Source organism: Mirounga leonina, unplaced genomic scaffold (assembly GCF_011800145.1).
Source record: "Mirounga leonina isolate KUSES-001 unplaced genomic scaffold, KU_Mleo_1.0 Mir_165, whole genome shotgun sequence".
Classification (NCBI taxonomy): domain Eukaryota; kingdom Metazoa; phylum Chordata; class Mammalia; order Carnivora; family Phocidae; genus Mirounga; species Mirounga leonina.
In genome coordinates, this window is record NW_023270415.1 from 176900 (window position 1) to 201061 (window position 24162).

Genomic DNA, 24162 nt, shown 5'->3' on the forward strand with positions numbered 1-24162 from the left:
GGGCCTGTTGCCATGGTTCCCAAATGTTTTTGCCAGAGGTGTAGTTGCCCCACCCTTGCCGGATCTGGGCTAAGTAATCTGCTCTGGCTAAGTAATCTGCTCGGGTTTGCTCTCAGTAGCTTTTGTTCCCTGTGAGCTTTCCGTATAGTTTTGGAGGATGAGAGTGAAAATGGTGTCCTCCCAATCTCCTTCCAGAGGAGCCGAGAACTCGGGGCCCCACTCCTCAGTGAGACCCCAGAGAAAAGCAGTCAATCACTCCCATCTCCCGGGTGTCCGGCCACACTCAGTGCTCACCTGGTCTGTGACCGAGCATTTCTATCTCTGGCACCTGACTCAGTGTGGAGTCTCCAAACCCAGCAGATCCCTGCGGTGCACTCCCACACCGCTCCTCCCGGGGGACGAAGGGGGTCTCCTCGGATCTACCACTTTTTGGGTCCCTGCTGGAGGAGTAGTGGCCCGACTGTACCGCGGATCACGGTTTATGGCAACCCCAAGCTGAGAGCCCGCGCCTCGGCTCTGTCTCTGCAGCCGGCTTCCCTGCTCCGATACCTGGGAGCTCTGCCACACTCAGGCACCCCCAGGCGTTCTGTGACCCCAAGGGTCCTGAGACCACACTGTCCCAGCGAGGGTTCCACCTCCCACTTAGCCATTGGAGCAACGTCCCTCAATGGAGCTGACTTCTAAAAGTTCCGATTTTGTGCTCCGCGACTCTGTCACTTGCCAACGGAGGCCCCCTCCCCTGCCATCTATCCTCCGGAATATCGCTTAGGATTCACTTCTCCGCATGTCCTACCTTCCAGAAAGTGGTCGCTTTTCTGTTCAAAGAGTTGTTGCTATTCCTTTCTTCGATCTCCTGTTGAGCTCGAAGGTGTTCAGAATTGTTAGATCCCTACCCAGCTGAATTCCTGGGACTTGATGAAATCCAGGTCTCCTACTCCTCCACCATCTTGCTCCCATCCTCCTCTAGTTCTTTGGTCCACTGATTGCTTAAGTTTTTTTTTTTTTAATTTTCTACATATTTGTTAGTTTTCTATTTTCCCTTTTGTTAATTTTTAGTTTTATTTCATTTTCGCTGAAGAAGGTGTTTTGTATGATTTCACTTTTTTAAAATTAATTGAGGCTTATTTTTGTGACTTCCATAAATTTATCTTAGAGAATGTTCCATGTGCAGTTGAGAAAAATTTGTATTCTGCTCTTGTAGGGTAGAATATTCTATATATGTGTATAAAGTCTAGTTGCGGGGGAGGGGTGCGCTGCCTGGCTGGCTCAGTTCGTAGAGCATGTGAGTCTTGATCTCAGGGTTATGAGTTTGAGCCCTACGTTGGGTGTAGAGATTACTTAAAAATAGAATCTTGAAAGAAAAAGGTTTTAGTTCATCATATATTCAAACTCTTCCATTCAAATCCATTATTTTTGTCTAGTTGTTCTATTGAAAGTGGGATGTTAAAATCTCCCAAGTTTTTTGAAAGCTGCCTATTTCTTCCTTAAACTCTGTCAGTTTTTGATTCATGTATTCTATGTTGTTAGGTGTGTATACTTTTGTAATTGTTGTATCTTCTTGATCAACATAAAATGTACCTTGTCTTTTCTAACAATTTTATCTTAAAGTCTATTTTGTCTGATATAAATAGAGCCACACTGGCACTCATTTGTTTATTACTGGCATGGATTGTATTTTTCCATCCTTTTATATTCAACCTATGTGTGTTTTCGCACCTAAAAAGAATCTCTTATAGATAGCATAAAGTTGTATTGAGCTCTTTTAATACGTTCTGCCGATCTCTGCCTCCTAATTGGAGAGATTAATTCCTTTACTTTTTTTTTTTTTTTTTAAGATTTTATTTATTTGACAGAGACCCACAGCGAGAGAGGGAACACAAGCCGGGGAGTGGGAGAGGGAGAAGCAGGCTTCCCGTGGAGCAGAGAGCCCGATGTGGGGCTCTATCCCAGGACCCTGAGATCATGACCTGAGCTGAAGGCAGACGCTTAATGACTGAGCCACCCAGGCGCCCTAATTCCTTTACTTTTAAATTTATTGTTGAGAATGAAAGATTTCTGCCATTTTTATATTTTTTCTGTATCTGTCATACCTTTTTTATTTTCAGTTGCTCCATTACTGCTGCTGTTAACATTTTTTTTGTGAAGATTGTTTTTTGGTAGTGTACTATTTTGATTCCCTTTTTGTTTCTTTTTTTTAATAATTTTTTTTTCTTTAGTTGTTCTTCAGCTTATAAGTGACGTCTGCAATTCATAACAGTCCAGTTTGAATTAATGCCAACTTAGGTGGAATAGCAAAAATTCTTCCCCAGTATAGCTCTAAGGCCTCCCTTTATATTAGTTTCACACATGACATCTTTCTCCATTGTGTGCCCATTGATATTAACTTGTAGTTATTGTTTTATGCCTTTATTTCTAAAATCATATGGGGGAAAAAGTTAAAAACCAAAAACATGCAATATTACTGTTGTATGTTTACCTATGTTTCTGTATTTATCAGTGTTCATTTTGTGTGTATGCCTTCATGTTACTGTCTAATGTTCTTTTATTTCAGCCTGATAAACTCCCTTCAGTATCTCTTGTAGGACAATTTGCTAGTTATTTGTTCCCATGACATTTGTTCATCTGCGAATGTCTCAATTTCTGCTTCATTTTTGAATGCTAGTTTTGCTGGGTATAGAATTATTCCTTGACATATTTTCCTTTCAGAACTTTAAAGATGTCATCCCTCTCCCTTATGACCTCCCTGGGTTCTGATGATAAATCTGCCATTAATTGTATTAAAGACCTTTTTTATGTGACAAATTCATTTTCTCTTGCTGCTTTCAAAACTCACTCTTTGTTTTAGACTCTCAGTAGTTTGTACTGTATCTTAATGTGAATCTTTTTGAGTTTGTCCTTTTTAGAATTTGTTGGGCTTCATGGATGTGTCCATTTATGTCTTCCATCACGCTTGAGAAATTTTTAACCATTTTTATTCTTCGGGTGTTCTTCTGTCCCTTTCTCTCTCTCTCTTTTTTTGGGATGCCCATTATGTGTTATATTGTTATCCTTGATGGTGACATACTGGTCTGTCACATTCTGTTCATTTCTTTTCTTTTTTTTTTTTCCTTGTCAGACTGGATAAGCTCAGTTGATCTGTCTCCAAATTCACTGTTTCTTTCTTGTTCAAATCTGCTGTTGAAGCCCTCTAGTGAATTTTTGTTTCAGTTATATTTTTTAGTCTTAGAATTTCTATTTGGTTCATTTTTATAACATATCTCTTTATTGGCATTATTTATTTTTTACATTGATATTTCCTCTTCTTAGTTTTCTTTAGGTTTTTTTTTTTTTTTTTTTTTTTGTGGCTTGTGTTTCCTATACCTCTTTGAGTAAGTATAGTTAAAGCTGTTAAATGTCTTTGTCTCTTTCAGTCAGTGTCTGTACTTCCCAGTGTATATTATACTTTCTTGCTTCTTCACATGCTTGTTTAAATTTTGTTTAAAACTGGTCATGATTATAACGTGACTCTTCTGCAAATCAGATTCTCCCCTTCTACAAGTTTGTTGTTGCTGCTTATGGGTTGTTGTTTATTGATTTTTCCAAACTATAACTTGAAGTTTTATGTTACCACTGAAGTCTGTGGTCCTTTGTAAACTAGTGTTTTGACAATTTCCTCAAATGAAAAGAAACAGGAAAAAAAATTCTCTAGGTTTGCAGATTGGCTCTGTGTTGGGGCATTCCTTCAGCATGTAGCCAGGCAATTTATGATTGTGTGTTAACCTTCACCTTCTGCTTGCATGGAACCTGATTGTCAACTAGAAATAAAGGTTTAGGGTGTTTTCAAGCCTTTTCTAAGCATGCTGGGGATGCCTGTAGCTTTCTTGATTACTTTGTATACCAGAGAGCTTTTTTAAAAAAATTTAAATTCAACTTAACTAATATATACTGTAGTATTAGTTTCAGGCGTAGAATTTAGTGATTCATCAGTTGCATACAACAGCTATTGCTCATTACTTCAAGTGCTCTCCTTAATGTCCATCACCCAATTACCCATCCCCCCCACCAACCTCCCCTCCAGCAACCCTCCTTTTGTTTCCTATAGTTAAGAGTCTCCTATGGTTTGCCTCCCTCTCTGTTTTCATTTTATTTTATTTTCCCTTCCTTTCCCCTGTGTTTATCTGTTTTGTTTCTTAAGTTCCACATATGTGTGAAATCATATGGTATTTGTCTTTCTCTGACTGACTTATTTTACTTAGCATAATACCCTCTAGTTCCATATACATTGTTGCAAATAGCAAAAATTTCATTCTTTTTGATGGCTGAGTAATATTCTGCGTGCGTGCGTGTGCACGCACACACACACACACACCAGATTGTCTTTATCCAGTTTTCCATCTGGGTTTTTTCCCATATTTTGGCTATTTTGTACACCCCAAGAGCTTTTAATAGCATTTTTCATCCTTGTATCTCCTTTCACAACCTGTCCTTTTTCAGGCATTTCATTCTGTCTGACTCTTGTCCCTCTCTTATCTCTTGCCCTAGATTACGGTGGCCAGTAATTGTTTCTTTAAGTCCTTTTGGCAAACACTACACAGGAAGCTACCCCTGCCTGGGAGATGCTCCAAGCTGTATGGAATAAAGGGAAACCAAAACCCTTGCTTCGGTCCATAGGGAGCCACAAGACAGGTCGAAACACACAAGCACAATTATTTTACAATAAAGTCCATATTATTTCCCTGGTACTAGTAACGTGTACCAGGAGTGTGAGCTGCTGTCTTCATGACCCCTGCTGACCTAGTGTGCAACGGGTGGTAGGTGTGCAATTTAAAATGCCATGGTGTTCTTTTACTGCAAAGTAGTAGCTGCTTTCTTCACCAAGGCTCTCCCTGTTGTAAGTTTTCAACTAGGTTCCAGAGTTCATCTTTTTTGTTATAAGAGTACAATTTGTAAATTTCAGGGCCAGATGATGAAGCAAATATTTGTTTATATTGGTGTTAGCAAGGTTGGATAAGTTGGGGCCCTTTGACTTTGAGGTCATGGTCGCTTGAATTATGGAATTTTAGTGCTTGATGGAATGTTTGAGGTCATGCTGTTAAATGCCTGCATTTTACATATGAGGATATGGAGATTCAGATATTTCATTCATTGAATGTCTTTGTTTAATAGCTATTTACCAGGCACTCATTCTTAGAATTATAAAATCTGTGATGGAAGATATCCTTAAAAAGGTGTCCAGTATAATAGCCAGTCAGTTGTTCAGGTGTTAAGTAATTTGTTCCAGTATGCAATAGACAAGACCTTTGTCTCAGACTTTTACTTCTCTTTGTTTATACTGGGCTCTTTCAATTCTACCCTAGCATAGTAGGATAGTAAAAACATGGAATACTATTTCTTTTTGTTATAGGATAGCAGGGACTTAATTTGCTTTATGGCTGATCACTTTTGCTGTTATCTCTCAAGGATTTAGGAACTCCTTAAAGACAGTGGCCTCAAGTCATCTTAGCATTTCACTTGTTTTGTTTCTTTAGTGGTATTAATACTGTTACAGTCCACTAAGTGGTCAGAGTGCCAAAACCTGCTTCAGGGTTATATGTTGTGTTTGTATGGGTATGCTCACATGTGCATATTACAAATTCCAATATATTTTTGTTTTCTTCTCCCTTTTTTTGGTACCTGGAGAGTGCTATTTGTTTTTCCAGTTCAACTCTGCATTCTTTTGCAGTTTTGTTAGACTTCTTAACATTCCCTTTTTTACCCTCTGGATGTTTTTTCAAACATAGCTCCTCAGGTTTAGATGTATATTCTAGGTTACTTCCTAATATTTAAAAGAAGAAAATTCTTTCTTTTTTTTTTTTTTAAGATTTTATTTATTTATTTGTCAGAGAGAGAGAGAGCGAGCACACACAAGTGGGGAGCTGCAGGCAGAGGGAGAAGCAGGCTCCCCACTGAGAAAGGAGCCAGACTGGGGACTCGATCCCAGAATGCTGAAATCATGACCTGAGCTGAAGGCAGACGTTTAACCTACTGAACCACCCAGGCATCCCCAAAAAATCATTCTTAAATCTAAACTTTATTTTACCTAATGACTAATTAGTCATTCTTCTCACTCCTCTTCTTCGTTAATCTCATTTGTGGCTTCTCTTTTTTTTTTTAAAGATTTTATTTATTTATTTGACAGAGAGAGACAGCGAGAGAGGGAACACAAGCAGGGGGAGTGGGAGAGGGAGAAGCAGGCTTCCCCACGGAGCAGGGAGCTCGATGTGGGGCTCGATCCCAGGGTCCTGGGATCAGGACCTGAGCTGAAGGCAGACGCTTAACAACTGAGCCACCCAGGCGCCCCTGTGGCTTCTCTTTTGATCTGTGAAGTACACCTCCTCTTATCTAGCTTACTGTCTCTCTTGTGAGGAGTTAGAATTTTAGCCAGTTGCCCCACGTAAGATCACTGTCACCTGTGACACCAACTTCAGGCTCCCAGAGTCCCCAAAGCCAACCTCAAGCTTAATAATTCACTAAAAAGACTCACAGAATTTGCTGGGAGCTATTATACCTGTGGTTACAGTTTATTATAAAGAAAGGATAGAGATTAAAATCAGCCAAGGAAAGAAGCACATAGGGCAGAATCCAGTAAAGGTCTCAGATACGGAGCTTCTCTTGTTTTCTCTGGAGTCAGAATGGTTAATTTTCTGGTATGTATAGTGTGATAATATCAAGGAAGTTGGCCTGAGCCTTGGTGTTCAGAGTTTTTATTGGGGCCTTTGATGTAGAGTGCATATTTGTGTCCCACCCCATTTATTGTTGAAACCTCATCCCCAATATTCTAGTGTTTGGACATGAGCCCTTTCGGAAGTGATTAGGTTATGATGGTGGAGCTCATGAATGGGATTAGTGCCCTTATCAAAGAGATTCCAGAGACATCCCTAATCCCTTCTGCCTTCTAAGGTTGTAGTCAGAAGATAGCATCATTTATGTAGTGAGCCTTCATTAGGTATCACCAGCACCTGACACTGAATCTGCTGATGCCTTGATCTTGGACTTTCTGTCCTCCAGAGTTATGAGAAATAAGTGTTTGTTGTTTATAAGGCATCTGGTTTATGGTATTTTGTTAGAGCAGCCTGAACAGACTAAGACAACATTTTGTGGGCATGATTGATTGCCCACATAGCTGATCTCTGTCTTCCATTTCTACTTCTTCTGTGTGTGACCCAGAGCCCCCATTCTAAATCACATTGTCTTTCTGGTGTCACCAGTCCCTATGTTAACACTATAGGTTATGGCTAGCCCCCACCCTAAATCACACTGTTAGACCATCCAGTGTAACTGAGGTCATCAGGCAAAGAAAGATACCCTCTCAGCCATGATATTTCAAGGATTTAGGGATTATTTCCCAGAAGCCAACAACAAAGGCCAGACCTCATTTTTAGTAAGGTTAAATTCTTTATTATACATTTGTCTTCTCAGTTTTTTCCTAAGAAGTGCATTACTCATGGTTGTCTTTCTTTTCACACTTTGAGAGCCCACATTTTAACAAACAGAAATCCTCTTTTTTAATTCACAAATGTGTCTCACTAATGCACATTCAATGTCCCCATTTTGAAGTATGTGATTCCTGTCCTATTTAACTCACAGAGTTACCGTAAGGCTTGAATGAGAGAAGTTAAAAAAATGATTTTTAGAATTAATCTTTCCATTCTTCATACTGCCTTTTACTAACTTTGATATTACTCTCATTCCATGTTATTGTGTTTTGTAACATACCCATTGATCATATTTATTTTTTGAGGACAGGGTTCATGATATATATCTGTGTCTTCTGTACTTGAACTATTATAAAGCCCAGTTTGTTGGATTTAGTTTTCAATAATAATAAAAATATATTGAAATTCCATTTGCTTTTAACCACCAGAACGGCTGTATTTAGTTGTGCAGGTTGAGACCTGCAGTGCCCTCAGAGGCCCCATTCATAATTAAGTCCTGAAAAATGTGTATTTATTATGATACTCTTCCAGTAGATGGTAATAAAGTGTATTTCCTAATCAATATATTATGACAATTTTTCGGTAGATTGAAGTATAGTGACTTGAGTAGGAGAATCTTTTCTCATTTGCAGAAAAATGTGGCCCTATTGAGACTATGGTCCTTGGGCTTAGACTAGCCTAGATTTTTATCCTGGCTCTGCCATTTATAGATGTATGATCTTAGATAATCTCTTCAACACTTAGTTTTATCTATAACATAGGATTGGTACTATTCATTTCAGTATACTATGTCATCTAGAATCTTTATGAGGTAATATACATGGCACATTTGCTATAGTGTCTGACACCTACTGAATTGTCCTAGTCTATTTGGGCTGCTTGTAACAAAATACCATAGGCTGAGTGGTTTATAAACAACACATTTGTTACAGTTCTGGAGGCTGGGAAGTTCAGGATGAAGGCAATGGCACATTCAGTGTCTGGTGAAGGCCTGCTTCTGAGTTCTTAGGCAGCCACACATAGAAGAAACAGAAGAAGGGATCTCTCTGGGTCCTGTTTATTAAGGGTATTAATCCCATTCATGAGGGCTCCATTCTCATCACCTAATCACCTCCCAAAGTCCTTAACCTTCAAACACTATCACAGTAGGGGTTAGGTTTCAACATATAAATTATTGGGGGGATACAAACATTCAGTCTAGCTAAATAATTGTGCCTGTTTTCATTGGAGCTTGTTGTGCTTAGCAGTATGTGATTACAGAAGTATGTGTGAGGTGCTTTAAATTAGGTAAGAGACTTAATTGAAAGACTGGCTTAACACCTTTTTAAGTGATCGCTCTTAAGTTAAAGTCTGTTGTATTTTATTCAGACTTCCTGTTTTGAAAAGTAGGAGGGTTAGTATTGAACCATACGGCAGAGATTCCGTTAGAGGACTTTGAGGGAATAAGGGACAGAGACTTGAATTTAGAGCCTTTTCAGGGATCTTGATGATATCTTACCTTTGTAATAGACTAAATCTATCACAGTCTGAGTGTATAGGTTATTGTGCCTCAACTTGCTAACAGTGAGGAAGCAGGAAATCCATCAATTGCTTTTGAGTGGGGAGTGATTGATAAAATAAAACTGGACCCAGACTGTGATACATTAGCAGTTGTCATTATTTTTTGTCTTTAAATCCTTGGATTAGGGGTGCCTTGGTGGCTTAGTCCATTAAGCATCTGCCTTCGGCTCAGTTCATAATCCCAGGGTCCTGGCATCGAGCCCCACGTCAGGTTCCCTGCTCAGCAGGAGAGTCTGCTTCTCCCTCTCCCTATACCCCTACCCCACTCTCTCTCTCTCTCTCTCTCTCTCTCTTTCTGTCTCTCTCTCAAATAAATAAAATCTTAAAAAATGCTTGGATAAAGTCATATCAAGTGTGTGGGGGGTAGGGGAGGGAGGGGATGGTGTTGTAGGTAGCTTGGCATGGGAAATTGGTTTCTAGCATAGGAATTTTCCACTTTAGAAAAAAAAGTTTCAGATAAATGGTATTCTGATCTGGTATACAGAGTGAGTGGAAAATAATTCTGCATTTCTTTTTAAATGTTGAAATAAAACATATCACCATATTCCCAACATCGTCATATTAGGGAGTTCCAGATTGTTTAGACGAATGAAAACAAGAGGACCAGATTGCCAGATGTTAGGGTTCTAGCTTCAAAGTCTTCTAGAATACCTATGGTAAATAAGTCTGGGTTGTTTGATTAGTTTTGGTGTTTTAAGATACCAAAAGCAGGCAGTTATTTTAGTGTGACTCTAAGCATAATTGGCATATTTCAGGCATTTACAACTTAGGCCATAGTAATCTTTAATTTGAAAGTATATGAAGGCTATACAAAATATGGCAACCAGCTGTTTGCTTTATTTTCTCTGATGACAGAAGAAGAAATGAGTTGAAGCTGGTACATGGTTCAAGGCTTTTTTGACTGAACATTTAAAAACCATTTGGAATGGTTATGGGTTCTTTCCTGTAAGTCTTCTATGAGTGGAAAAGATAATCAAAACTTTAGTATAGACATGGACGTCTTAAATGGAGCAATGATTTAGGTAGCCTCTAGACGTATTTAACATGTATTGCAAGTATATATTCAGCAAATAATGGATGAACCAGCAAGTTCTAGAAGCTAGTTCTTTTAGAACTTGTCACATATAGAACATAAATTATAAGTGAAGTCCTGGATTTAGATGGATTGAAGACAAACATGAAAATAACATTCTGTGTAGTAACAATGGAAGTGCTATAGGAAGTAGTATGTAACTAATTCCCAAAGGAATAGTTTGAAGGAGGATCACTGAGGGGTATAAGGTTCCTGAAGGTTCATGAAGAAGGTAATCCTTGAGCCAAGTTTTGAGGGGCCCATCTTGTCAGGCTGAAGATATTGAAAAGGCAGCCTGGCAGAAAACAATATTTGGACAAAGTTATCATGAACCTTACAGGCAGTTTTCAAAAATTTCATTGTGCCTTATGAAAATTCATTTTACTTATAGATTTTTTTCTCCTCAGGTTTGTTCTAATACTTTTATTTTCTTAATTCATTTGCCTGACCAGCCTAGGAGAAAAATAAGGCAAGTGTATTAGTCACAGGGCTGTAGCTTATGGAATAGTGACTGACTCTAGAAATAGACTGGCCTATTCCACTGAGTTTTTCATTTAATTCCTTTCTGTTCCTTAAACTTGGAGAGGCCACGGAGTTCTAAGCAGGAAGTTTCTTTTTCTTTTCTTTTAGGGTTTGAAATATTGAAGTAAGTCATTAGATTAAAGCAATATTTTTGTGAATCACAGCATGTGAAAATAAAGCATCTTTATTAAAAATGTCTAAAGCACATTCCCATTTTAACTTGTGAATATTAATTAACTATTCTTCTACCTTCTGTAATTGTGGTCTATAGTAGTATTATTACATAGGATTGTTATTAGTACCAATTTAATCTTCATAATGGTCTTGAGGTAAGTATGTTATCTCCATTTTACAGATGCAGAAACATGTCTTGAGAAGATAACCTGGCCCATTGTTAATGCGGCCAACCAGTAGCACAGGTCATTGACAGCATTCTGACAGCAAAACCTGAACACGTGGTCTATAAGGACTTGTGTGCTGCTTGTGAAATTGCCTTGATGTTTCTGTGCTCTGGGAGGGTAATAAATCAGGATATTTGGAACTAGGACTATCCTGGAAAATCCAGGACCTGTGTATAGCCATCACCAAAGTACATTCTTTCCCTCATGTGAGACAAAACCAGCTTTCACCAGGAAACATTCTCTTACTCATTTATTTTTGAGTCCATCAATCCAATCTTGGCCTCCACTCTAATGCATATTCTTAGAACCTAAGGTCATTGAAGGGGGAAAACTTTTTAGCTGTATACCTTCAGAATGCTCAGTAAATCACTTCAGTTTGGGAGAAACATAAACTGAGTGCTATAGTTTAGCTCAGTAGCTAGTGATTGAAGCCTAACTTAAACTGGACAAAGGTACAAAAGATTGATGGGTAGACTTGCAGCTCACAGCCCCTGGGCACCTGGATTGCTCAAATGCTTGGCCTATAACCTGGAGCACAACTTGTACCTCTTCTCACTTTCTCAGGTTTCTTCATATGGTATAGGACAAGGCTGCTGGCTGCTTTGGGGTCACATCCTTGACCAAGTTGGGAAGAAGAGAATCTTTTCCAGTAGCCTCAAAAAAAAAAAAATGGCTGGGTGAGAAGGCCAGTGAAGCTGCATTGTAAGTGCCTCCTCTATGGCTGAGTAAACACTGGAGAGAGACATATACAATGATTACTAACAGTGTAAAGGGATCTGTGGTAGAGGTATTGTTACATTCGATGGATAAAATGGAAATGTAGTATACTGAATTTCCCCTTAAGCTTACGCCTACTGTCTGATTTACTTTAGATATCATTAGCATCAGTGATGCAGTGATGATTAGTATGATAAACAATTTACATATTCATTGAGCAGTCATTTTAATGAGTACCTCTGTGAGGGGAGCACTGTGCACTGAGGTGATGAGATGATCAGGCACATGTCTCCTATTCTAATGGAAGGAGTAGAATATACTGGAGATGTGATGGCTTCACAGAAGGAGGTATGTATGTGGAGGTATTGGGGGATATTTCATGGACGAGAAGAGCATTGATCTGTGACAGAGTTGGAGAGACTGAAGGGAGTGGAGAGGTGATTTCCAGCAAAGAGTGCCATGGATGCAGTTATGGTGGTGGAAATGTGCAGGCTCTGTTGAGTGTGTGAAGGGGGAGAACAGATTGATTGGGGGAGTGGAGGAGATGGATGAAAAGTAACGTTGAAGGCCAGGCTAGCCAGTATCTGAACTTGGGCTCAGGCTTTCATGTCATCAGATTTGTGGGAGAGTTTCTCTCACCACAGCCTGAGGTACTGGAGAGCAGGGTCTTTCTTGCTCATCTTGTATCCCTGAGGCCTAGCAGAGTGTCTGCATGCACTGGGCACTCAATAAATGTTGACTGAAGATAAGAACATCATATTTCTGTCATTTATATTAATTAGAGGGTTCTAGTCCCTAAAGAATCTGAGTATGGATGAAATCTAGAGAAGCAAAGGACCAGTCAAATGTAACCAGAGCAGTGAGTGACAGGCCTGAGAAATGCTCTGTTACCTGAGGGAAGGAAAGACCTTTGAAGAAACAAATGGGCAAATATTTGATAGAATGAGCTCTGAGCCTCACAGTGCTTGCTAACTAGCCAACTTGGTTAAAACTTTCTATCTGTTCCTCAGACTTGAGCATCCCTGAGTCACTCTTCTGAATGTATGTAAATTCCTGGGTGCAAACGCATTTACATTCTTCAAGTATATGGCTTGAGCCGTTGGGATTTATTTAGATACTCAAGAAAACTCCCCTTTGCATTCAGTTAGATATCTTATTTATTCCCCAAATTTTTAAAATGATACCACAAACAAATACTATTTAGAAACTTTCCAGGGGGAGTAGCCCAAAGATGTATGGTGGCATGCATTTACTTTTTTAGGGAGTAAAGTTTCAAAATGAATAAATAAAATTCATAAGCATGGTGTATCTAAAGAAATGAAAAATTGAGCAGAGCAGCAACAAAAAGGAAAAGTGGTTTCTGAGGGGCTGGATAGTAAAACAATGAAGCAATGAAACACTTTTGTGTTTTAACCACTTCAATTGCTTCCTTTTAAAGTTCTATTCAAAGTATAGTCGATCCTCATTATTCAGATTCTGTATTAACAAATTCCCCTCTTTGCCCAAATTTATTTGTAATCTCCAAATCAATGCTTGCGGTGCTTTTACAGTAATTTGTGGACATGTGTAGAGCAGAGAAAAATTTGAGTCGCTTGACGTGTAAGTTCTCAGCTGAGGTCAAACAAGGGCCCATTCTGCCTGCTTGTTCCAGCTCTTTACACTGTAAATAAGTGTGTCCTTTCTTGGTCTACTTAATGCCATGTTTTTCACAGTTTTGTGCTTTGTGTGATTTCACTGTGTAAAATGGCCCCCAAGCGTAGTTCTTAGGTGCTGTCTAGGTGTCCCTAAGTGCAGAACAACTGTGATGTGCCTTACAGAGAAAATTCATGTTAGATCAGCTTTGTTCAGGTATGAGTTGTAGTGCTGTTGGCCATGAGTTCAATGTTAAAGAATCAACTATATATATTAAATAAGGTGTTTTTAAGCAGAAATACACATAAAATAAGGTTGTATACTGACAGGAATCAATCCTGTATTTCCCCTAGAAATAGTGGTTCAGTATTTGCTATTCATTGTTTGTGGTGACTTTATTAAATGATAACTACTATGAATAATGAAAATTGACTATATTTCTCTTCTTGCTGGGATCATCCTGGGCTTATGTAGTTATTTAGTGGGTTTTTTTTGTTGTTGTTGTTAACTTTTATTTTGACAATTTCAAACTTACAGAAGAGTTGGAAGAATAGTGTAATGAAGTTTCTTATGGTGGAACTGTAAATAGGTTAAATAGTGTCCTCTACAAACTCCTGTCCACCTGGAACTCCAGAAGGTAGACTTATTTGGAGATAGGACCTTTGCAGATGTAATTAGTTAAGATGAAGTTCTACTGCATTAGGGTGAGCCCTAAATCCCAGTGACTTGTGAGAAGAGGAGATACACAGGGAGACACGTGAGAGAAGGCCACAAGATGACAGAGGCAGAGATGGGAATGATGCAGCCACAATCCAATGAAGGCAAGGATTGCTGGGAGAAAGAGGCCAGGAAAGATTCTTCCCTGGAGCCTCCAGAGGGGCTAACACCTTCATTTTGGACTTCTTGGCTCCAGAATTGTGAGAATAATTATGTTGTTCTAAGCCACTGAGTTTGTGGTCATTTGTTACAGCAATCCTAGGAAACTAATATAACCCTTTACTCCATTTCACTAGTTTATTATTTTTTGCCTCTCTCTCTTTTCTTTTCCTCTTTCTCCCCCTCCTCTCCCTCTTTCTCTCCCCATGCATGTGTGTATCAATTTTTTTCTGTACCTCTACCTCTAAATATTTATTTCCAGAATAAGGATATTCTCTTACACAAGCATAGTATAATTACAAAAATAAGAAATTAAAAACTGATACAATATTATTATCTAGTCAACAGTTCATATTCAAATTTTATCAATTGCCTAATAATGACCTTTTTTCCTTTGGTCCAAGATCCAATCTAGGATCATACATTTCATTTCCTTTCCATGCCTCTTTAATCTTCTGTTAATCTGAAACAGTTCTTCAGACTTTCTTTGTATTTCTTGACCTTGTCATTGCTGAGGTGTACAGTCCAGTTATTGTGGTCTTGTCTGATATTTTCCCCAGTTTAGATTTAGGTTATTTCTCTCTGGTAGGAATACCACAGAAATCTTGTGTTCTTTTCAGTGCCTCCAATCAAGAGGCACTTGATGCTGGTTACTTGATTAAAGTGGTGTCTGGCAGGTTTCCCCACTTTAAAGTTACTGTTTTTCCCTTTGGAATTAATAAGTAATTTGTGGGGAGATGCTTCATGAACATGTAAATATCCTCTGCATCATTAAACTGTCACCTACTAGTTTCAGCTTTCATTGATGATTTTCTAAATCCACTGTTTATATCAATGTAGACTCATATGCCTATTTTATTCAATAGGTTATAATCCTTTACTGTCATTATTTATTTGGTGCAGGAATGTTCCACATTTGGCCAGTGAGAGGCCATTCACGCAGGCTCATGTGTCCTTATATGTTCTCATTCCTTGAGTGCTTTCTTACTGTCTGGTTCAGGATATTTCAGGCTCATCTTGTACTTCCCTGTCCTATTCCCCCATGTCACCCATTCGTTTACAGAGCTGACCTGGGCTGATTTAATGCATTAAAGAGTATTCTGGAGTTAAAAAAAAAAATTGGCTCAAAAGAGACCAAATGTTATCTTCCTCTTTATTTACTGTTCTAGTTAACAAAGTGAGCTTCTTCAGAGCTGTCAGGGGAAACTGCCACTAGTGGAGGGTAAATACCCTCTTGAGGATAGATGCTTCCGTTTGTAGTCCTGCCCTGCCATAGGAATTTCTACATAAAGAGGAATATGCTTAGGGCTCTTACATATTAAAATACCATCTATGTTATGGCTGAATTTGTTTTTTGGATTTGTTCCCTCTGTTCTAGTTACGAAAGTTTTACTGGTGTATTTTAATCTTAATTCATTTCTTTTTTAACCACAGTGATGTTGATGAGGGTTTTTTTTGTATTATTCAGGTGATCAACTTATAGTAGTTGACCTTAATTTGATTTGTGGTACAAATCTAAAAGATTTTTCTTAAATAAAATGCAAATTTAAAATCTTATGAAATGAATGCATGTTGTAGACATTTGTAAAAAAAAAAAAAGCAAAACTTATACAAAAACATTTGGAGAAAATAAATCAGTGTTATCACTGTTGCTGGATAAAACTCCTTCACTCACATTTTCTTCCCTTGAGTATCTTAAATACACTTTTCTGTTTTTTTTTTTTTTCTGGCATAAAGTTGCTGTCAACATCCTATGATAAGGTAATTTTTATTCATTTGTAAGTCATTTATTCCTTTCCCTAGATGTACAAAGCATTTGTTTAAAGATCTGTTTTCTAGGATATATCTTGGTTTTGATTGCTTTGGGGTTGATATTACCAGGTATGTGGTGTGCTTCAATATGCAGTTTGTTTTTAAGATTTCAGGAAAGTTTTTCTGGAATTGCAGTTTTTAATATTTGTTCTGTCCCATTATCTTGGTTTTCTTCTTCAGGGATTGCTATTATCTGTGTGTTGATCACAAGAGAGACTTGACTGATCACTCTGTTTCTCTTGAATACTTTTACTTTCTTCATTGGAGGTAGGTGAACTTTAAAATTTCCTTCTTATTACTTTTTTAAGATATTATCTGTGATAGCTACTTGCTTTTGGATTCCTTCCAGTTTAGTCTTTTTTTCCTGAGCTGATTTTTTTTCCATGTTGAGAGAATATTTTATTTTTTGTTTCAAGTTTTTATTTAAATTCCAGTTAGCATACAGTGTAATATTAGTTTCAGGAGTAGAATTCAGTGATTCATCACTTACATACAATAGCCCCAGTATTCATCACAAGTATTCTCCTTAATCCCCATCACCCATTTAACCCTTTCCTCTACTTACCTCCCCTCTAGAAACCCTCATTTTTTTCTCTGTAGTTAAGAGTCTGTTTTATGGTTTGCATCTCTCTCTTCTTCTCTTCCCCCCATGTTCATCTGTTTTGTTTCTTAAATTCCACATATGAGTGAAATCATGGTATTTGTTTTTCTGACTGGCTTATTTCACTTAGCATAACATACTCTGGCTCCGTCCATGTTGTTGTAAATGGCAAGATTTCATCCTTTTTGATGGCTGAGTAACATTCCATTGTATGGATATGTGTGTGTGTGTGTGTATGTGTATATATATGTGTGTGTATATATATATATTCATTCCATTGTATGTACATTGTATATCATGTATATAAACCACATCTTTATCCATTCATCTGTGGATGGACATCTGGACTCTTTCCTTCAGCTGATTTTTTAACTTTATTCTACTGCTTAAGTTTTGTTACTTCATTTCTGACTTTTTGTAATCTAAATATGTTGTCTTATATTGAAATAATAGGTTACACTTTTTCTGTTCTATCAACATGTCTTTAGTATGCTTTCTTTGTGTGTTGGAATGTTATTCTGCTCCATTCCATTTTTTCTAATTATAACTTTGTACTGGATTTAACCTTGATCCCTTTCTATTGCCTATTTTTATGTTATAGTTTCTGTGCATTTTTAGAAGAAGGCAGGATTCAAAATAGCTTTGATAATTTCTGTTATTTTCCTGTAATTTGCAAAAATATGGCCACATGTTTGTTATTTAGATATTTTCTGGCTCAGTTCCCTTCCTCCACTCCATCTGGACCTTTTCTTTTCTTTGTCTCTACCATCCCTGTGCTGCTGAGCAGATTCCACTGCCAGCAATTTCTCTGCAGTGTGAGGCCCAGTCCAAGAAGGTAGTCCTGGCTGACCAGTGCTAAATGTCCTAGACTGCTCCTATTCCTTTGGATCTTCTTGGGTGGAACCCTTGTCCTCATCCTGTTTCAGGTACCATTTCATTCTCAGCTTGCCTGCTCCACTTCCTAGTGAACACCACATGTTTATGTACTCAGATCCTCCTTTGCTCCTTCACTTCTCTCAGGTTTGCTCTCAGAATCATATGCAGGACTTTTGGAGGGTTGAATATTTGTCCTTACCTATTTGTATTTTGGAATTTGTTCTCTAATTGTACATGTTTATGTGCTTTCTTGTTACTTTTTTTTTTTACATGGGGATTCAGAGACATTCAAAACATATGCCTTCACCATTGCCATTCCTGGGTTTCCACAGGAATGTCAACTTAACGTATATTTAATGAAGTTTATTTGATTTTTGTTTTTCATTTTTTTTCTTTAAAAACCATCTCTACAGAGACAAAGAAATTGGGATATAGAATACCCATCCTTTCCAAGAGGGAGTCCACTGAAGTTCAGAAGAGCAGGTCTCAAGACAGTGGGGGCAGCTGCTTCCCTCTCTGAAGCATGGCTCAGATGTGGAGAAGGATTTCAGGACACTTCTGAGACTCTGGTAAAGTAATTATAAAATTGTTTTCCTTGAATGCCAAAGGATACTTAGATTCCTGAGTGTTTAGGCCACTGTAATTATATTTCTTTGGAACTCCCTACCTTATTTCAGGACACAGTAATTGGTATAGTCGCCTTTTTTTTTTTTTTTTTTTTTTTAAATCAGCGAGAGAGAGTGAGCACAAGCGGGGGGAGTAGCAGGCAGGGGGAGAAGCAGGCTCCCCACTAAGCAAGGAGCCTGATGTGGGGATGTGGGACTGGATCCCAGGACCTTAGGATCTTGACACTAGCCGAAGGCAGCCGCTTAACTGGCTGAGCCACCAGGCGTCCCGGTACAGTCTTCTTTTTTCAACCTTGAATTCCCTTAGTAATTGTGGCAAGTTAGTAATCACCTCTTTATGCCAGGCCCAACCTTTGTACTTCTTTGTAAATGTAGGATACCTACTGAGAAGTTTCTTAGAAGATGAAATCTTTTTTTTTTTTTTTAAAGATTTTATTTATTTATTTGACAGACAGAGACACAGCGAGAGAGGGAACACAAGCAGGGGGAGTGGGAGAGGGAGAAGCAGGCTTCCCGCAGAGCAGGGAGCCCGATGCGGGACTCGATCCCAGGACCCCGGGACCATGACCTGAGCCAAAGGCAGTCGCTTAACCAACTGAGCCACCCAGGCGCCCAGAAGATGAAATCTTTGAGCATCCTACTCTTCATAAGAAGTATATTTATGAAATGCTTGTATACTCAGGATCTTTTGGCAACAAGATATTCTGGTTAATATTTGTATATATGCTAATTTTGAAATACTTATAGATATGTACAAAATGGAATACTGTTACAAACTCTTAATGGTTAGTTCTCTGTTTAGATTCTGGTAGAACATAAGAATACATTTATATATGTATGAGGAGTATGTGCTTTGGGAATACTTATTGGTAAATATAAATAAAAGAGAGGCATATTTTAAGGAGGGTGTAGTTTAAGGTTTTAGCCCTTGTTCACATAAATTACTATATTATCATTATTATTATTATTGTCATCTTCCTGCAGTCATTAACAGCTGAAAAGAAGATTGTTACAGAAAAGCACCTCGAATTATCCCCTAGACCCAAGAAAGGTAATATTTTGTTGATTTCTTTTTTTTTTTTTTTAAAGGTTTTATTTATTTATTTGACAGAGAGAGAGAGAGATGGAACACAAGCAGGTGGAGTGGGAGAGGGAGAAGCAGGCTTCCCGCCGAGCAGGGAGCTCGATGCGGGGCTCAATCCCAGGACCCTGGGATCATGACCTGAGCCGAAGGCAGACGCTTAACGACTGAGCCACCCAGGCGCCCCTATTTTGTTGATTTCTTGACAGAAATGGTATAAGGCTAATATATCCTTCTTTGATTTATTTACATAGTTTGGGTAGACTATATATTTATGGTTTAAAAATATCAAAATGTAAAAAGGTAATTTTTGAGAAATCTCTCATCTTTGTCACTATTTACCCCATTTTTTTCTTGCCTCCTATAGATAATTATTAAAATTTTTTATGTGTCCTTCCTGGGTTTACTGTCATCAGCAGAGCTCAGTAGGTTAGCTTAGGCTCACAGCTCCAGGATTTTAAAAAAATTCTGATTTGGGAAATAACAGTTATGACCTATGATAAAAGGACTATACTATTTCAGGCAATGAAATTCTTACTTGGTGAATTAGTTAGGGAAAGCTTTCAGATACAGATAGTAGGAAACTTTTAGAGTGTTTGAAGAAATGGGGTTGAATTTATCTCCTGCAATAAGAAGTTCAGGGAGTCAGATGTGTTCCGAGTTGTGCAGCCTTAGTGCGGAGTTTGTTCTTGCGGTCATGAGGTGGAAGCTAAATTCTCTGGGCCACTGTAGGTTCTGAGGATTTTCTCCAGGTATACTTTTCTTCTGGGAAGTAATTCCATCCCGAGGACCTCTACCTTTGGCCAGAACCTGTTATATAGGGTCACCTCTACTAAAGGGACTTCAGTGAAGTTAAAGATTTTTAAATATCTATGTTGTTAGTAAGGAAGAAAAGGGGGTATGAGGGGGGCTGCTGGCTCTCCTGCTACACTCAGTGGGTAAGCAGGAAAAGTCAGTGCTTGAGACCTTAGGGATCTCCTTTGCCCCTAGGGGTCCTGAATGTGTGATCTTGGGAAAGAAGCTAAACACACTAAGCCTTAGTTTCTCCATCTGGGAAATGCGCATAAGAATGTGTGCCTCATTGGGTTATTGTTAACAAAAAGAAAGTAATAAAATGTCTATTTCAAAGGCTTGCACTTAGTAGTTGCTTAATTGATGGCAGCAAATGCTGTTATGTCCGATGGCAAAAAGAGCTATGTGAAAGCTTGCTAAAAATTCTGCGGAGTGGGAAAACTTTCTGTGAATAAGAGCTATATAATTATTTAAAAAAAAATTTTTTTTATTATGTTAATCACTATACATTACATCATTAGTTTTTGATGTAGTGTTCCATGATTCATTGCTTGCGTATAAGACCAGGTGCTCCATGCAGAACCTGCCCTCTTTAATACCCATCACCAGGCTAACCCATCACCCCAACCCCTCCCCTCTAGAACCCTCAGTTTGTTTTTAAGAGTCCATAGTTTCTCATGGTTTGTCTCCCCCTCCGATTACCCCCCTTCATTTTTCCCCTCCTGCTATCTTCTTCTTTTTTTTTTTTTTTTTTTAAGATTTTATTTATTTTTTTGACAGAGAGAGACATAGCAAGAGCAGGAACACAAGCAGGGGGAGTGGGAGAGGGAGAAGCAGGCTTCCTGCAGAGCGGGGAGCCCGATGTGGGACTCGATCCCAGGACCCTGGGATCATGACCCGAGCTGAAGGCAGACGCTTAACCGACTGAGCCACCCAGGCGCCCTTCTTTTTTTTTTTTTTAACATATAGTGTATTATTTGTTTCAGAGGTACAGGTCTGTGATTCAACAGTCTTGCACACTTCACAGTGCTCACCATAGCACATACCCTCCCCAGTGTCTATCACCCAGCCACCCCATCCCTCCCATCCCTCACTACTCCAGCAACCCTCAGTTTGTTTCCTGAGATTAAGAATTCCTCATATCAGTGAGGTCATATGATACATATCTTTCTCTGATTGACTTATTTTGCTCAGCATAATACCCTCCAGTTCCATCCACGTTGTTGCAAATGGCGAGATTTCATTCCTTTTTTTTTTTTTTTTTTGATAGAAGGATTTTTTTTATTAGGAAAATTTACTGGCCTTTCTGGCAATAACAATATTTAAATTTGAATTCAAAACCTTTTTACAAACACACACAAATTCTAAACCTGAATTAAAAATGTACAATAAATTTAAAACTAACGTTTATGCCTATTACAAAATAGCTAGTGAAAGATGAAGCACAAGATTCTTAATAAAATTATTGTGTTTTTACCAAAGTATACTCTGAAATTCTGAACCAAGATTAAGTAGCTTAAAATACTGTTTATTTTATTTTTTTTCATTTTTGGCTCAGAATATCTATTGAATGCCTCTGCATTAAATGGGTAGGACTCAGAAACTGCAATCATATTGTAAACAAAACAATGTGTCTTTTTCTTCAGCTTTTGTAATTAGTAATAATCATAGACTTCTATGAACTTAAGAGATATTCTATACATGTTTCTTTACACAGAAGAGGAAAAGCGTATATTTTCTTTGACGACCCCTGCTCCCACTTTTTTTTTTTTGTTTTATGTTAATCACCATACATTACATCATTAGTTTTTGATGTAGGGTTCCATGATTCATTGTTTGCGTATAAGACCCAGTGCTCCATGCAGAACGTGCCCTCTTTAATACCCATCACCAGGCCAACCCATTACGCGCCCCTCCCCTCCAGAACCCTCAGTTTGTTTTTCAGAGTCCATAGTCTCTCATAGTTCGTCTCCCCCTCCAATTTCCCTCCCTTCATTCTTCCCTTCCTATCTTCTTTTTTTTTTTTTTTAACATATAATGAATTATTTGCTTCAGAGGTAGAGATCTGTGATTCAACGGTCTTGCACAATTCACAGCACTCACCATAGCACATACCCTCCCCAGTGTCTATCACCCAGCCACCCCATCCCACCCAACCCCCACCACTCCAGCAACCCTCAGTTTGTTTCCTGAGATTAAGAATTCCTCGTATCAGTTAGGTCTTATAATACATGTCTTTCTCTGATTGACTTATTTCGCTCAGCATAACACCCTCCAGTTCCATCCACGTCGCTACAAATGGCAAGATTTCATTTTTTTTGATGGCTGCATAATATTCCATTGTATATATATACCAGATCTTCTTTATCCATTCATCTGTTGATGGGCGTCTAGGCTCTTTCCACAGTTTGGCTATTGTGGACATTGCTGCTATAAACATCAGGTGCATGTACCCTTTCGGATCCCTACATTTGTATCCTTGGGGTAAATACCCAGTAGTTCAATTGCTGGATCGTATGGTAGCTCTATTTTCAACTTTCTGAGGCACCTCCATATTGTTTTCCAGACTGGCTGTACCAGCTTGCATTCCCACCAACAGTATAGGAGGGTTCCCCTTTCTCTGCATCCCTGCCAACATCTGTCATTTCCTGACTTGTTAATTTTAGCCATTCTGACTGGTGTGAGGTGATACTTCATTGAGGTTTTGATTTGGATTTCCCTGATGCTGAGCGATGTTGAGCACTTTTTCATGGGTCTGTTGGCCATTTGGATGTCTTCTTTGGAAAAATGTCTGTTCATATCTTCTGCCCATTTCTTGATTGGATCATTTGTTCTTGGGGTGTTGAGTTTAAGAAGTTCTTTATAGGGCACCTGGGTGGCTCAGATGGTTAAGCGTCTGCCTTCGGCTCAGGTCATGATCCCAGGGTCCTGGGATCGAGTCCCGCATCGGGCTCCCTGCTCCTTGGGAGCCTGCTTCTCCCTCTGCCTCTCTCTCTCTCTCTCTGTCTCTCATGAATAAATAAATAAAATCTTTAAAAAAAAAAAAAAAAAGAAGTTCTTTATAGATTTTGGATACTAGCCCTTTATCTGATAGGTCATTTGCAAATATCTTCTCCCATTCTGTCGGTTGTCTTTTGGTTTTGTTGACTGTTTCTTTTGCTGTGCAAAAGCTTTATATATTGATGAAGTCACAATAGCTCATTTTTGCCCTTGCTTCCCTTGCCTTTGGTGATGTTTCTAGAAAGAAGTTGCTGCGGCTGAGGTCAAAGAGTTTGCTGCCTGTGTTCTCCTTTAGGATGTTGATGGACTCCTGTCTCACATTGAGGTCTTTCAACCATTTTGAGTTTATTTTTGTGTGTGGTGTAAAGAAATGGTCCAGTGTCATTCTTCTGCATGTGGCTGTCCAATTTTCCGAACACGATTTATTGAAAAGACTTTTTTTCCATTGGACATTCTTTCCTGCTTTGTTGAAGATTAGTTGACCATAGCGTTGAGTGTCCATTTCTGGGCTCTCTATCCTGTTCCATTGATCTATGTGTCTGTTTTTATGCCAGTACCATACTGTCTTGATGATGACAGCTTTGTAATAGAGCTTGGTGTCCGGAATTGTGATGTCTCCAGCTTTGTTTTTCTTTTTCAACATTCCTCTGGCTATTCGGGGTTTTTCTAGTTCCATACAAATTTTAGGATTATTTGTTCCATTTCTTTGAAAAAGGTGGATGGTCTCTTGATGGGGATTGCATTGAATGTGTAGATTGCTCTAGGTAACATTGACATCTTCAAAGTATTGTTCTTCCAGTCCAAGTGCATGGAACGTTTTTCCATTTCTTTGTGTCTTCCTCAATTTCCTTCCTGAGTATTTTATAGTTTTCTGAGTACAGATTCTTTGCCTCTTTGGTTAGATTTATTCCTAGGTATCTTACGGTTTTGGGTGCCATTGTAATTGGGATCGACTCCTTAATTTCTCTTTCTTCTGTCTTGTTGTTGGTGTATAGGAATGCCATTGATTTTATATCCTGCCACTTTACTGAATTCCTGTATGAGTTCTAGCAGTTTTGGGGTGGAGTCTTTGGGGTTTTCCACATAAATTATCGTATCATCTGCAAAGAGTGAGAGTTTGACTTCTTCTTTGCCGATTTG

At 38.6% G+C, this 24162-nt stretch overlaps 1 protein-coding gene across 1 annotated transcript in view; it reads left to right on the top strand.

Moving 5' to 3' along the window:
* The window catches only part of SPIDR (scaffold protein involved in DNA repair), a 549318-nt gene that overhangs the window by 30322 nt on the left and 494834 nt on the right, over positions 1 to 24162 (top strand). The window contains exons 2-3 of the mRNA XM_035011122.1: positions 17937 to 18092; positions 19134 to 19200. Coding sequence (XP_034867013.1) covers positions 17937 to 18092; positions 19134 to 19200 — 223 coding nt within the window. The remainder of the gene's footprint in view (positions 1 to 17936; positions 18093 to 19133; positions 19201 to 24162) is intronic.